General features: G+C 41.9%; 1 protein-coding gene across 1 annotated transcript in view; it reads right to left on the bottom strand.

Annotated features, from left to right (window-relative positions):
• The window catches only part of hectd2 (HECT domain E3 ubiquitin protein ligase 2), a 34,271-nt gene extending 23,248 nt beyond the window's left edge, over positions 1 to 11,023 (bottom strand). Inside the window, exons 1-11 of the mRNA XM_036955836.2 lie at positions 10,133 to 11,023; positions 8,484 to 8,601; positions 7,390 to 7,534; positions 7,172 to 7,274; positions 6,573 to 6,662; positions 6,421 to 6,485; positions 6,210 to 6,255; positions 4,948 to 5,057; positions 4,483 to 4,631; positions 2,967 to 3,090; positions 1,485 to 1,581 (exon numbers count right to left, since the gene is read on the bottom strand). Of these exons, the coding sequence (XP_036811731.1) occupies positions 1,485 to 1,581; positions 2,967 to 3,090; positions 4,483 to 4,631; positions 4,948 to 5,057; positions 6,210 to 6,255; positions 6,421 to 6,485; positions 6,573 to 6,662; positions 7,172 to 7,274; positions 7,390 to 7,534; positions 8,484 to 8,601; positions 10,133 to 10,225 (1,140 nt within the window). The 5' untranslated portion in view covers positions 10,226 to 11,023. The remainder of the gene's footprint in view (positions 1 to 1,484; positions 1,582 to 2,966; positions 3,091 to 4,482; positions 4,632 to 4,947; positions 5,058 to 6,209; positions 6,256 to 6,420; positions 6,486 to 6,572; positions 6,663 to 7,171; positions 7,275 to 7,389; positions 7,535 to 8,483; positions 8,602 to 10,132) is intronic.
• Between the last annotated feature and the right edge of the window lie 3,076 nt (positions 11,024 to 14,099).

Genomic DNA, 14,099 nt, shown 5'->3' with positions numbered 1-14,099 from the left:
ATGCTTTTCCAACAGTCTTGAAGGAGTTCCCACATATGCTGAGCACTTGTTGGCTGCTTTTCCTTCACTCTGAGCATGGGTGATTGTGGAGGCCAGGTAATCTGATGCAACACTTCATCACTCTCCTTCTTGGTCAAATAGTCCTTTTACATAGCCTGGAGGTGTCGAACTAATCGCAAACCAGATTGGATGGCGTATCGCTGCAGAATGATGGCTAAGTGTGCCTTGAATTCTAAATAAATCACAGACAGTGTCACCAGCAAAGCACCCCCACACCATCACACCTCCTCCTTCATGCTTCACGGTGGGAACCACACATGCAGAGATCATCCATTCACCTACTCTGCATCTCACAGGGACACGGCGTTTGGAACCAAAAACTCAAATTTGGACTCATCAGATCAAAGGACAGATTTCCACCGTCCTAATGTCTATTGCTCATGTTTCTTGGCCCAAGCAAATCTCTTCTTCTTATAGGTGTCCATTAGTAGTGGTTTCTTTGCAGCAATGCGACCATGAAAGCCTGATTCACGCAGTCTCCTCTGAACAGTTGATGTTGAGATGTGTCTGTTACATGAATTTTGTGAAGCATTTATTTGTGCTGCAATTTCTGAGGCTGATAACTCTGCAGCAGAGATAACTCTGGGTCTTCCTTTCCCTTGGTGGGCCTCATGAGAGCCAGTTTCATCATAGCGCTTGATGGTTTTTGCAACTGCACTTGAAGAAACTTTCAAAGTTCTTGAAATTTTCTGGACTGACTGACCTTCATGTCTTAAAGTAATGATGGACTGTCATTTCTGTTTGCTTATTTGAGCTGTTCTTAACATAATCTGGACAGTCTTTTACCAAATAGGGCTATCTTCTGTATCACAACCCTACCTTGTCATACAATTGATTGGCTCAAATGCATTAAGAAGGAAAGAAATTCTTTAACAAGGCACACCTGTTAATTGAAATGCATTTCAGGTGACTACCTTAATGCTATTTGCCTCATGACTCTGGCATGCTTTGTTGACTATGAACTTGCTTGTTTACTCAACCATGGGACAGTCTGTTTGTTCCCACACTCTGGACTCTTACTCCAAAATTCCATAAATTAACTTTAAACAAGACACACCTGTTAATTGAAATGCATTCCAGGTGACTACCTTATGAAGCTGGTTGAGAGAATGTCAAAGCTGTCATCAAGGCAAAGGGTGGCTACTTTGAAGAATCTCAAATATATTTTAATTTGTTTAACACTTTTTTGGTTACCACATGATTCCATATGTGTTATTTCATAGTGTTGCTGTCTTCACTATTATTCGATAATGTAGAAAATAATACAAATAAAGAAAAACCCTAGAATGAGTAGGTGTACAAACCTTTGACTGGCACTGTATATATATATATATATATATGTCTGAGACTGTGAGGCACAGTCTGTGCTATACAATGACACTGTCATAGATGGATGACAATGTGAGCAGTGACCTCTGTCTCACCCTGGCCATGCTGATCATCTGCTGCTCCGAGTCCTTCTGGATGATTGCTTTCTTCACCACCGTGGATAGAATGAAGGGGAACTGGCAGAATGTAAACCTGCGGGTGGGGAAGAACAGGTAGGAACGGGGATGTTTGGTTTTCACAATTTATCACATAGAAAGAATGTTTTGGTTTAATCAGGGATTGTGTTCTCTTGGTGTATGATGCTCATTGGAGATTGTATCATAGCTGGATATTATGATATGTCTGGGTTTAACTGTAAATTATATATACACAACAAGACTGAAAGTATGTGGACACCTGCTTGTCGAACATCTCATTCCAAAATCCTGGGCATTAATATGGAGTTGGTCCCCCCTTTTGCTGCTATAACAGCCTCCACTCTTCTGGGAAGGAATTTCACTAGATGTTGGAACATTGCTGCGGGGATCGGCTTCCATTCAGTCACAAGAGCATAAGTGAGGTTGGGCACTGATGTTGGGCGATTAGGCCTGTCTCACAGTCAGCGCTCCAATTCATTGCAAAGGTGTTCAACCAGGTTGAGGTCAGGGCTCTGTGCAAGCCAATCAAGTTATTCTACACCGATCTCGACAAACCATTTCTATATGGACCTCACTTTGTGCATGGGGTAATTGCCATGCAGAAACAGGAAAGGGCCTTCCCCAAACTGTTGCCACAAAGTTGGAAGCACAGAATTGTCTAGAACCGTAAAAAACTGCCTCAGACCATTATTCTTCCTCCACCAACCTTTACAGTTGGCAGTATGCATTTGGGCAGGTAGCATCTGGCATCTGCCAAACCCAGATTAGTTCATCGGACTGCCAGATGGTGAATTGTAATTCCTCACACTAGAGAACTCGTTTCCACTGAGTCCAATGGCGGCGAGCTTTACTCCACTCCAGCCGACGCCTGGCATTCCGCATGGTGATCTTAGGCTTGTGTAAGGGCAGACGATTTTTACGCCTTACTTTCTTCAGCACTCGGCGGTCCCGTTCTGTGAGCTGGTGAATCCTACCACTTCGCAGCTGAGCCGTTGTTGACCTAGATGTTTCCACTTCACAATACCAGCACTTACAGTTGACCGGGGCAACTCTAGCAGGGCAGAAATTTGACTGACTAACTTGTTGGAAAGGTGGCATCCTATGACGGTGCCACGTTGAAAGTCACTGAACTCTTCAGAGAGGCCATTCTACTGACAATGTTTGACTATGGAGATTGCATGGCTGTGTGCTCGATTTCATACTTCTGCCAGCAACGGGTGTTCGTGAAATAGCCAAATCCACTAATTTGAAGGGATGTCCACATACTTTTGTATATATAGTGTATAAACAATAAAGCTGCTGTTCTAAAGCTGAAAGCTGGCACAAGAGGGAGTTCCATTTATTTACAGGGAAACACAGGTACCATAACAACAAGGGTTGTGGGCAGAATTGAACAGTACTGGTCAACATAAGTTTTGCTCTGCTTTTGTCCTGCCTCACCTGGTAGAGTTTCCATGAGTCTGCCATGTGTGATAATCCTCCATGAAGTCAGTGTGGTCCAGTGTGAGGTTGTAGAAGTCAACAAAGGGCATGAAGGGAGTGCAAGAAATGCTATTGGCTGCATCTACAATGAAGAAAACGTAGAAAAATACAAATGTATCAAGGTCTCTTGGAGACAGATGTTTGCTTGAACCTTGACACCTCCTGACCCTCAAACTATGTGTACCCAAGACAAATATGGATAGGAGATCCAGACATACAGTGCATTCGGAAAGTATTCAGACCGCTTGACTTTATCCACATTTTGTTACGCTACAGCCTTATCTTAAAATGTTTATATGGTTGCTTTTTTTCTCATCAATCTACACACAATACACCACAATAACAAAGCAGAAACAGGTTTAGACATTTTAGCACATTTATCACATCTGGTTCAAGTCCGGGCTCTGGGTGGGCAACTCAAGGACATTCAGCATCCCGAAGCCACTCCAGCGTTGTCTTGTCTGTGTGCTTACGGTCGTTTTCCTGTTGGAAAGTGAACCTTCACCCCAGTCTGAGGTTCTGAGCACTCTGGAGCAGGTTTTCATCAAGGATCTCTCTGTACTTTGCTCCATTCATCTTTCCCTCTATCCTGACTAGTCTCCCAGCATGATGCTGCCACCACCATGCTTCACCGTAGGGATGGTGCAAGGTTTCCTCCAAACATGACCTTTGGCTTTAAGGCCAAAGAGTTCAATCATGGTTTCATCAGACCAGAGAACCTTGTTTCTCATGTTCTGAGAGTCTTTTAGGTGCATTTTGGCAAACTCCAAAAGGGCTGTCATGTGCCTTTTACTGAGGTGTGGCTTCCGTCTGGCCACACTACCATAAAGGCCTGATTGGTGGAGTACTGCAGAGATGGTTGTCCTTCTGGATGGTTCTCCCATCTCCAGAGAGGAACTCTAGAGCTCTGTCAGAGTGACCATCGGGTCCTTGGTCACCTCCCTGACCAAGGCCCTTCTTCCCTGATTGCTCAGTTTGGCCGAGCGGCCAGCTCTCGGTAGAGTCTTGGTGGTTCCAAACTTCTTCTATTTAAAAATTATGGAGGCCACCGTGTTCTTGGGGACCTTCAATGCTGCAGAAATATTTTGGTACCCTTCCCCAGTTCTGTACCTCGACAGAATACTGTCTCGGAGCTCTATGGACAATTCCTTCGACCTCATGGCACCTGAGCTCAATTTCGAGTCTCATAGCAAAGGGTCTGAATAGTTATGTAAAGGTATTTCTGTGTTTTATTTTTAATAAATGTGCAAAAATGTCTAAAAACCTGTTTTCACTTTGTCATTATGGGGTATTGTGTGTAGATTGATGAGGGGGAAAAATATTTAATACATTTTGGAATAAGGCTGTAATGTAACAAAATGTGGAAAAAGGCAAGGGGTCTGAATACTTTACGAATGCACAGTGTATACGGTCAGGAGAATTCAATGTCTGTTGAAAGTATAGTTCAATCCATTATTGAAGATGTCCTACTCACTGAGGAGGGAGAGGACCTTGGTGGCGGAGGGGATCCACCAGTAGCACTTGGCCATGGGGGGCAGCTCCTCAGGCTTGGCTGGGAACAAACGGGTGGAGATGAAGAAGTGGAGCCGCTCCACTAGCTGTTTGAATCGCTTCTGGGACAGCCTGGGAGAGGAGGACACGAGTTAGATAATCATCATAAAAAAAATTCAGGCATTATCATGATCACCATCATCAGAATGATATAATGGAAAATAGATAATCTTTGTTTGAAAGCTACAGTATGACTGCTCAATACCTACCAACTGTTACTAAAGCAATTTCGAAAACATATTTTTAACATAATTTATTTAAATTTCCTGGATAAAGAATAACAACAATGGTTTCTTTCTTAGGACTGTGTTCACTTTGTGGATAGCAACTATACTGGCTTGAAAAAGCATTGGACTGCATAACACAGAGGAACAATTCAGACTCTTACTTCTTAAACCAGTGCATCAGGAAATTATGGTCTGCTTCAGCCAGCGCGGCTATTTGCCTCAGTAAGTGTGCATAGATGACATATGTGGCTGGGCTGGTGCACTGAGGATTCTGCAACAAAGAGGAGCTTTCTCAGCAGTGGCAGTGCATTTCAAAAAGGAAATATAGCTTTTCATTTGGAGCAGCAGCATAAGAAGTCTGGCTTTTAATAAAGACTGACATTACAGAGCAAACCAGACTTTTCCACTCCAAACATGACCTCATCCGTTCCCTTGGCAGAGAGCGCGAGAGAGAGAGAGAAAGTAATAACACTGGTATTACCAGGGGCTGACTGACATCAACCAAGTCAGACAGACACGTCTACTAAGGCTGCTTCCCAAATGGGGCCCTGGTCAAAAGTAGTGCACTATATAGGAAATAGGGTGCCAATTGGGATACAAAGCCAATAATTGCCTCGTGCCTTTCAATTTCACAGGATCCGCCACCGAAATATAGGTCAGAGAGCCTATCAACAGCGCAAAGACAAACGTATGTCATCATACACAAAATGTGGATGAAAGAGAGAACTGTAGAGGCTCAATAGCCACAAAAAGTTGTTGGTAAGAAAGGGATAGAAGACGTGCTTTTTAATTTACTGCCCCATAAACCCTGTAAAGCATATGAAACAATAAAAACTATGAATGGGATAGAAACCAGAAGTCTCCAACCAAAGAAACCCTTCCAGTTCTATTCAGCCATTTCCCAGTCTGCCCCCCAAGTCTTCACCAGACTCTGTGTCTAATGGTCGTGTCCATATTTGGCCAGTGCCAAGCCTGCCTCTAGTCTGTTGCTCATGTGTGAAGTAAACACTCTGCTCTCATTATATCCAGAGCCTGACTAACTGCCTGGGCTATGACTGGAGTCAATGGGCCATGTGGCGAGGTAGCAGATCGAGAGTTTCCTGTGTTTCCGATTCGCCTTTAGACGGAGGGCTGCTGTGTTTAACATAAGGAGGCCCCAAAACAAAAAGAGATTTTGTAAGATGTCTGTGGAGCACATGCGTGCGTGTGCTTAACGCACACATTTGTGTGCAGAAACTGTCTCACTTCTAACAGGGAAATTGCCGTTGTTACTGGAAAGTACACCATGTTCTCTTGTTACGTAATGAAATGGTTTGCTATATATAGCGTGGAATTAAGTATTAGCGGTCAAAAGAGCTCCTTGGCCAAATCTGTATGTCATTTCTACCAGCAGTATGTACATGTAGATAATGCATGAGGTCACCTGAACTAGAATGAAATACGCTCTCAGGTCATCCTTCGTCCGTCGACTGCAAAACAAAGCAGATAATGTGAAGTTCATTTAAGTTCTCATCCAGCATCTAACGTTTGCATTAATATTCAAGTCACAAAGTATAGAGCTTTACTATGTAGAAAGGAATTGCTTGATTTGAGTGAGAAATATAAGAGCACTAATGTAGGAGAGTGCCACTCACCCCTTCCATTCTCTTAACAAGCTGTTAATGATCCCCTTCAGCACTGCTCTCTGGGTATCAGGAGGCTGTTGAATCAATGTTGGATCAACGTAAGTGAAAGGTTTTCATTTCAGCATGAACATGGTTATGCGTTGCTCTATCATTCTACATACAGTGAGCAATAACGCGTCATAGACAGCATTGACGAATTTGGTATTGATTCCTGAGTCTTCAATCGTGTTGAACGGAGCGTTTGCTTCTTTCTGAAAAGAGAAATGAAGAACACGTTTAGATTAGGACCAACACATGAGCTAGTTAAGTCGACCATCACATGTGCTAAACATTTACCCAACTGTTCCTTGCCATATATGATCATACGCTTTCTTATAGGTTCTGCTCTCATGATTAATACTCTCTATGGAAACCACACACATGTGCTCTTTTTTTTTACAACCTTCTGAATGACTTCATTCATTCATTTACAGACTCAAAAACAACTCTCCAAATTCCCCTTTTCCTGGCTCCCAGAAAGACTCTATTCACCGACTTTAAACACCAAAACAATGGTCACCTTTTATTTGCATTGATCAGTCATATTTCAAAATGATCACTGTTGCTTTAGCAATTTTACCATCGCACTTATCCAGTCAAATGAATTGATATAGTTTAATAAGTCATTTAAGAACATGCTGTATAACTAGCACTGGCTTGACTGACGATGCAAATATGGAACCGCAGGATTGGATATGGCACAAACATAGGGATCCCCCACCTTAAAGGCAGCATTCAGTTCCAAAAAGGAGTCGAATGTGGTCAAGTAGAAGTCATGGACGTGTTTCCAATCGCCGGAGACCGTGGCCCTCTCAATGTCCTCCCTAGTGAAAGTTAGATGAACATTAACAGATGTTTCTGTTGGAGTATATTATTGATGATAATGATGACACAGGTGTGTGTGTGTGTGTGTGTGTGTGTGTGTGTGTGTGTGCTTACTGAAACTCTTTGGCTGTCTTGGTGCGGATGGGGATGACAGGATCGGAGGCAAAGCGAGCCCTGACCTCAGGAGACAGAATGTCAATGGTGATGCGATGTTGATGCTTTTGTCTGACATCAGGACAGATGGGGGGAAGATCTCTGCCTGCAGGGGGAATAACAACACATGTAACCACATAACCAATTCCTAACTAAAACGAAGGCGGTAATTCATATTATCAACCCTACTTACTGGCAATGAGAGCCCAGGTACCAGAGTATAAGGTGTATAAGACAGGTACTCTAATCCACAATCAATATTATAGTTTAACTATCTCAGTTAATGGTGATATAACAAGATGGACAGACTTGCAACCTTGGACTTTTTAAGCCATTAGATGAAACCTGCATAACATTTTTTTTTTGCATGGGTCAATGAACTCTCCATACTTACAAGTATAAGTGACAACAACATATTAACATCTTGTATTTTGAAAACACAACAGTAGTGCTCATTTTACCCAGAACAAGTTCTCCCTCTAAAGGATGAGCAGCTCTGAATGGCCCTTTGTCTCTCTCATCTGCATCAATCAATGATTTTCAAGTCTCTTCCAACATCTTTGACCTCAAGAATATGAAGCCATGACAACACATCTGCCTGGTGTATTGTTCATTATTTCAAAGCAGCCTGTTTGGGTCACTTTGAAATTGCAACAAGCCGTTCTTTTGTGAGCGCTGTGAAAACTATTTCCTTGTAAAATTCTCAGTGATATCTCTAAGTCTCAATGTGTTCCTCTTGAACACTTTGTTCATACTCAGCCAAGGTGCAGTCTATCCCAGGACAGTACTGTTTATCAATTAGAGATGATTGATGCCAGAGACGATATCTGTTTATCGAATCAGCTTTGTTAGACACCCTGTTCCTGAAGGTAAGAACATCAGAAATGTGCTAGGTAGCCATACTGATAGCTCACGTTGGATATGCCATTGGGATCAAACTGGAGTAAGTTCTTCATGTCTGCACTTTGATGTTGGTTCAGTATGAGCTTCACAATCTCCAGACGGACTCTTGAATGAAGTAATGTGTTCATTAGGGTTACCATGACGGGACCTACCATGCCGTATGCCAGGAAGAATAAACTGGGAGGAGAAGCTGTGGCTACCAGCCTCCTTTTTGTGGTTTGAGATTAAATTGAGGGAAGGATATGGCAGCTTTGGTCCACGATCAGTACCCTATGACAAAAAAAAACAGAATTCATATTATAGACATCATGGAGTCTCGGATGTTCAAATATTGACATTAAGTCCTGGATTTAATCATAATTATAATACTATAGATGAGAACTATGACAGCATAGAATACTGTTCATTCACAGCAAGTACTTAGGCACTTAGGCTACAGAAATAAAAGTGGAATAAATGAACAAAATGTACAGTATAATATGTGGGCTTTGTTTTAGTGATAATGTGTTGGGGATTAATGAACTACATGTAGTTCAGTTAGTAATGTAACAACATTTTGCAGTAGCTTGGTGGTAGTTGAACTAAATTCAAATCTTGGTAGTGTTTCAGTAGTTAATTATTTATTTAGCCATGTAGTGTTGTAGCTGACTACTGGAATTACATCCAACTTTTTTAAATGGAAAGAAAATATTGCCTAATTGAGTTTATTTTTCGACATCAGACCTGGCTAATTCTCAATTGAAATTTAATAAGCTAAATTACACATTCTGTTCACTCCAGGGTGATCTGTTCGTACAATTTGTAGTCGATGACATTTCAGATTTTTATGATAGGATCATTTTTCACGAAGTAGTTTGGATGTAGTGAACTACTTTTTCATAGCGCTACATCTGCATTTGCTTGCTGTTTGGGGTTTTAGGCTGGGTTTCTGTATAGCACGTTGTGACATCGGCTGATGTAAAAAGGGCTTAATAAATCATTTTGATTGATTGATTGATAGTAACTTGAATTAAGTAAACTATATTTTCGGGGTAGCTTTGGTATTTGAATATGTATTTATTATGGATCCCCATTAGCTGGTGCCAAGGCAGCAGCTTCTCTTCCTGGGGTTCAGCAAAATTAAGGCAGTTATACAATTGTCAAAACATTCACACACTGTGTACCCTCAGGCCCCATACTCCACCACTGCCACATAACGTTATCTACAACACAAAATCCATGCGTACGTGTGTATAGTGTGTACATTATCGCGTGTGTACGCATGTTTCTGTGCCTATGGTTGTGTTGCCTCACAGTCCCGTTGTTCCAGATGGTATATTTGTATCTGTTTTTTTAAATCTAATTTTACTGCTTGGTATAGCTTAACTTATTTCAGTGTAAAGTAATTGGTAGCTTGGTGAACTATATTTTCGGAGTAGCTTCCCCAACACTGCATATTATTAGCACTCATTACTCACAGAGTTGCGATGCTGTTTTATAGCATAATAGGGTAGGAAGAGCTGTCCAAAAGTTCCACCCTCAGTTTTAACATTAACACATTTCCCCAAAAGGACAAGCTCTGAGATCATTGAAATGCGTTAGTACGTTACTATTATGCATTGGAAAAACACATTTTTCTCAATCCAAACCTTTTTCTAAACGTTTGATTGTATTTTTACATGATGACATAATTAGTATGACATTGATCCCACATTATTTTTTTATATATTTTTTTACTTTTTAATTTTTATTTGATGTCTTTGTTAATTGAACATGAAAATATGTATTTGTCATATTTAATAATAAAAAAAATCATACTCACAGAGGAATGATTTGAAATTGGAGGGAGTCTATCTCTCTCCCTTTCCCCCTGGTGCAGTTGTGTGTTGTTTTCTCTCATAATGTTGAGTAGCATTTCTTCATCCGTTGAAGTCTGGTTAAGGTCGCAGTCACATAGCTTTTTTGTGCTTATTTCTTAACTAAAACAAGTTAAAATAACTCACAGTACCCGCATACACGGTACCCGCAGTAACAAAACATTCGATCTGAAACGAAGTAACGGTTCAGGACCTGAAAGGCTCTCTCGTCTTCATGGTAAACAGGTGAGCTCGCGCAAAGTTGTCAAAGCGCGCAGAGACTGATGCTGTTTGTCAAAGTAAACAGGCGCGAGCGTCTGCATCCGATCGTGTCGCCGAAGTCTATTTTAGGTGCTAGGTGAGCATAAATGACTCATTTCCCACCTAACTGGATGTATCGTCTATATTTGCAGCGCAGCTGTACACATGCGCCATGTTGTTTAAGAGGAGGTTCATAGTTACGAGCTTGGATACCATGGATGTCCTTACGTAAGTGCGCGGGTTTGCTGTGTGCACTGCACGGTAGTGCTGACTGATTTACTTCTCCCAGCCAGGGTCTGTTTAAACTTCGAGGAAACGGCTCGAGCGATTAATTTATTACTATGTACAGTAGGCTACTGATAGACCACATTTGAGTTTCTCTGTAGGCCTATTCAAGGAATCCAAGTGATGCGATATAGACTAGGTTTACTACCCTGCCCTACTGGCCTACTTTGTAAACTCAACACGTTATTATAACGGTGTTATTACACGTGGTGACTTGGCCCCGCTTTTGCCTTTTCTAATCATAATACAGTACTACAAAGTTGATTGTGAAGATAGACACTTTCAGCATCTCAGCAGGCTACTGGTAAGTTTCACTGGTAAGATAACCAGAGCAGAGGAGCCTTCTCCACCCTTTACCACAACTCTGTTTTTAGTGCCAACACAAACTTCAGATGAGCGCCAGGCACATCATGAGCATGAACTAAGCTTTAAATAATCTGTCAGATGAGTAATGAGGAGGATAATTACAGCCTCTTCATCACTGTAGATTGGGGTGATTGTTGCTGATGCAAACAAATTGCCATTATGGAACTTCTCGCTGACAGAGTGGGATCCTCACAGCTTCATCACTGGGCACTGAGTCAGAGTCCTATATGCTATAGCTATTCCCCCTATCCACATGTTCAAGCCACATGTTTGAGACGATTGTGGAGTGTTTTCCAACACAGCCAGAGTGGAGCCAGAGCCTGAATACAACCACTGGACTAGTGATCAGCACCACTTGGTGGTGAAGATCATGGACACTGGACAAAGCAATCAACTGCTGCTATCTGAGGAGGACCATGCTAGAAGATTATTGATTACATTACTGGTGCAAATTGCACTAGAGGCCAATTTGATTTACTATATGATTTTGGGGGGGCTATCGTTTCTAATTCTCTTTGGGATGCTGAATGACGTAGTGGAAGAGACAGAAATGTGTTTATAATTCCTGATGAAGATAGTTGATCAGTCAAATAACATATCACAAATGTACAGAATACAATCGCACTGTAGTGCCACATGCCACACATGCTATGGTGTAAGTGTCTGACTCAACCAGTAGGTGGTAGAATGGATCTGTTTTCAAATCGTTCCAGGCCTATTGTATTTGAACTAGGGTATTTTTCTATGTTGCAGTGCTATACATGACCTCATTCTATTCCTTGAACAGTTCTTCTGTAAGGACGACAAGGTCGAGCAGAAGCGTCACATCTAGTTTCTCCTCGCACTGTATTTGGTTTCCTGGATGGCTTTGTATTTACAACGGACTCTTCCAGATGTACCTTCTCACTGTAAGAGCTCCGTAGGCAGGGAAATGCAATCATTGTCCAGACAAGAGATGGATCATTCACTCTCAGTTGACCCCCCCTGCTGAAATACAGAAGGGAACATCTGGCTGTTCTTCCATAACATTACACATGGAACTGCAAGACCAGATTTCCATCTGTGAAATCTAGGAAATAAATCTAGGAAATCTATGTCACTCAGTCATTACAAACAAAGGAGTCATTGTTTGAATACTAGGTAAAGGACATAAGCTCACTTTATCCATCTTATCCAATTGTTGTCAAATGTCATCATTTGCGGTGAAGAACATACATGCTTCAGGTTACAGTAGCTGTTATATAATCATTACAATCACATCTAATATTTTAAGCTTATAACGTTTTTTTTGCATATTTATTCAAGCAAACCTACACCAAGGCTGACTCACACATCAGTAATAAAGAGGTGATAACATATCGCATGTTCCTCGTAAAGATGTGAATCACGCATGATGTTCCCGCATTGCCTCGACTGATACGTTAGCATACCTAAGTGATGTTCAGGCAGCTTCTGTAACCTGTACAGAGTGCTCCATGTGTGCACCTATCCCCGTTCCACCCTGACCAATACACATTACTGCCCACCTGTCGGTATCCAGTAAGTCAAACATTTCCCAACCGTAACATGACCGTGTGTGTACACAGCCAAGACCCTTGGTGCTTGCTGGCGCTGCGGCTCTGGCCCCATGCAGGGGAACATGACTCGGATGACACTGGCACCTTTTCTCAGCGCGATACAAATCCCTGTGGAATGACACCCGACTGTCACCATGACTTAAGCCTATCTGTAGGGTCCTAACACGGTACTTTACGGCTTGATATGTTTATGGCCTCAGATTACCATGTTTGAAAAACTTGGCTCTTAGGTAGTCAGACCCTGAAACTGGATCATTACATTTGAATTAACAAGACAGGCTTTATTGGTGCATTCCACAGAGACACCCGAGAGGTGGGGACTGGAGAGCCATGTTAGGGAACATACTTTTGTTTAGAGCCTGTATTAATGGGGCTAAATGCACATGCCGCCATTGACTATGGACTAAGATGGCATGTCCTGCGATTTTCTTGGCAGAGCTGGAATTTGAATGAAGTCTTAGCAGCAGCATTGACGAGGTTGGCTTTTGTGAGGCGCTGACTATTCAGAGTCATTGTGGGAAAGACGCCTGCAACTCACCACAAGCCACACTGAGACTGGTCATCTGAAGCACTGTCAATCTGTATTCCCTAAACTTCTGCATACTGTACACACTTTATGAGGTGTACAGGAAATATGACAACTCATATTAGTGACAACACCAAAGAAACTTCTATGTGGTTGAATGGTTTTACCATTACCTCTGCCCTGAGTCATTGAGTTGGCCTGAGACTGAAATCCACATCGGGTAAGGAATGTGCTATCAATGCATAAAAGTCAAACCAATTTCCAGGACAAAGAAAATAGAGCATGTTCAAATGTCAACATAGCTTTTGTTCTCCACATTCCAAATAAGCATTTTCAAGCCTCCTCTCTCACTCCGACCAAGGCCCTTATAGTTTCAGGAAACAGCAGAGGGAGCACCCCCCTATTCACAGAACTGACTCCTGCAGATGTTTCTTCTCATTGTAAGAGCTCCATAGGCAGGGAAATGCAATTACTGTCCAGCCAAGAGATTGGCTAAAAAGATCATCAAGGACAACTACTACCCATGCCACTGCCTGTTCAACCCGTTATCATCCAGAAGGAGAGGTCAGTACAGGTGCATCAAAGCTGGGACCACGAGACTGTAAAACAGCTTCTATCTCAAGGCCATCAGACTGTTAAATAGCAATCAAATCAAATGTTATTAGTCACATGCGCCAAATACAGTGAAATGCTTACTCACGAGCCGCTAACAATGAAATATGGATAGGAATAAGAAATAAAAGTAACAAGTAATTAAAGAGCAGCAGTAAAATAACAATAGCGAGACGATATACAGGGGGGTACCAGTACAGAGTCAATGTGCTGTGGCACCGGTTAGTTGAAGTAATATGTACATATAGGTATATTTCTTAAAGTGACTTTGCATAGATGATAACAGCAGAGTAGCAGCGGTGTAAA

Source organism: Oncorhynchus mykiss, chromosome 20 (assembly GCF_057628025.1).
Source record: "Oncorhynchus mykiss isolate SJ-2025 chromosome 20, ASM5762802v1, whole genome shotgun sequence".
Classification (NCBI taxonomy): Eukaryota; Metazoa; Chordata; class Actinopteri; order Salmoniformes; family Salmonidae; genus Oncorhynchus; species Oncorhynchus mykiss.
Note: the sequence above shows the minus strand (reverse complement) of the source record. Positions and strands in the feature narration are given on the sequence as shown.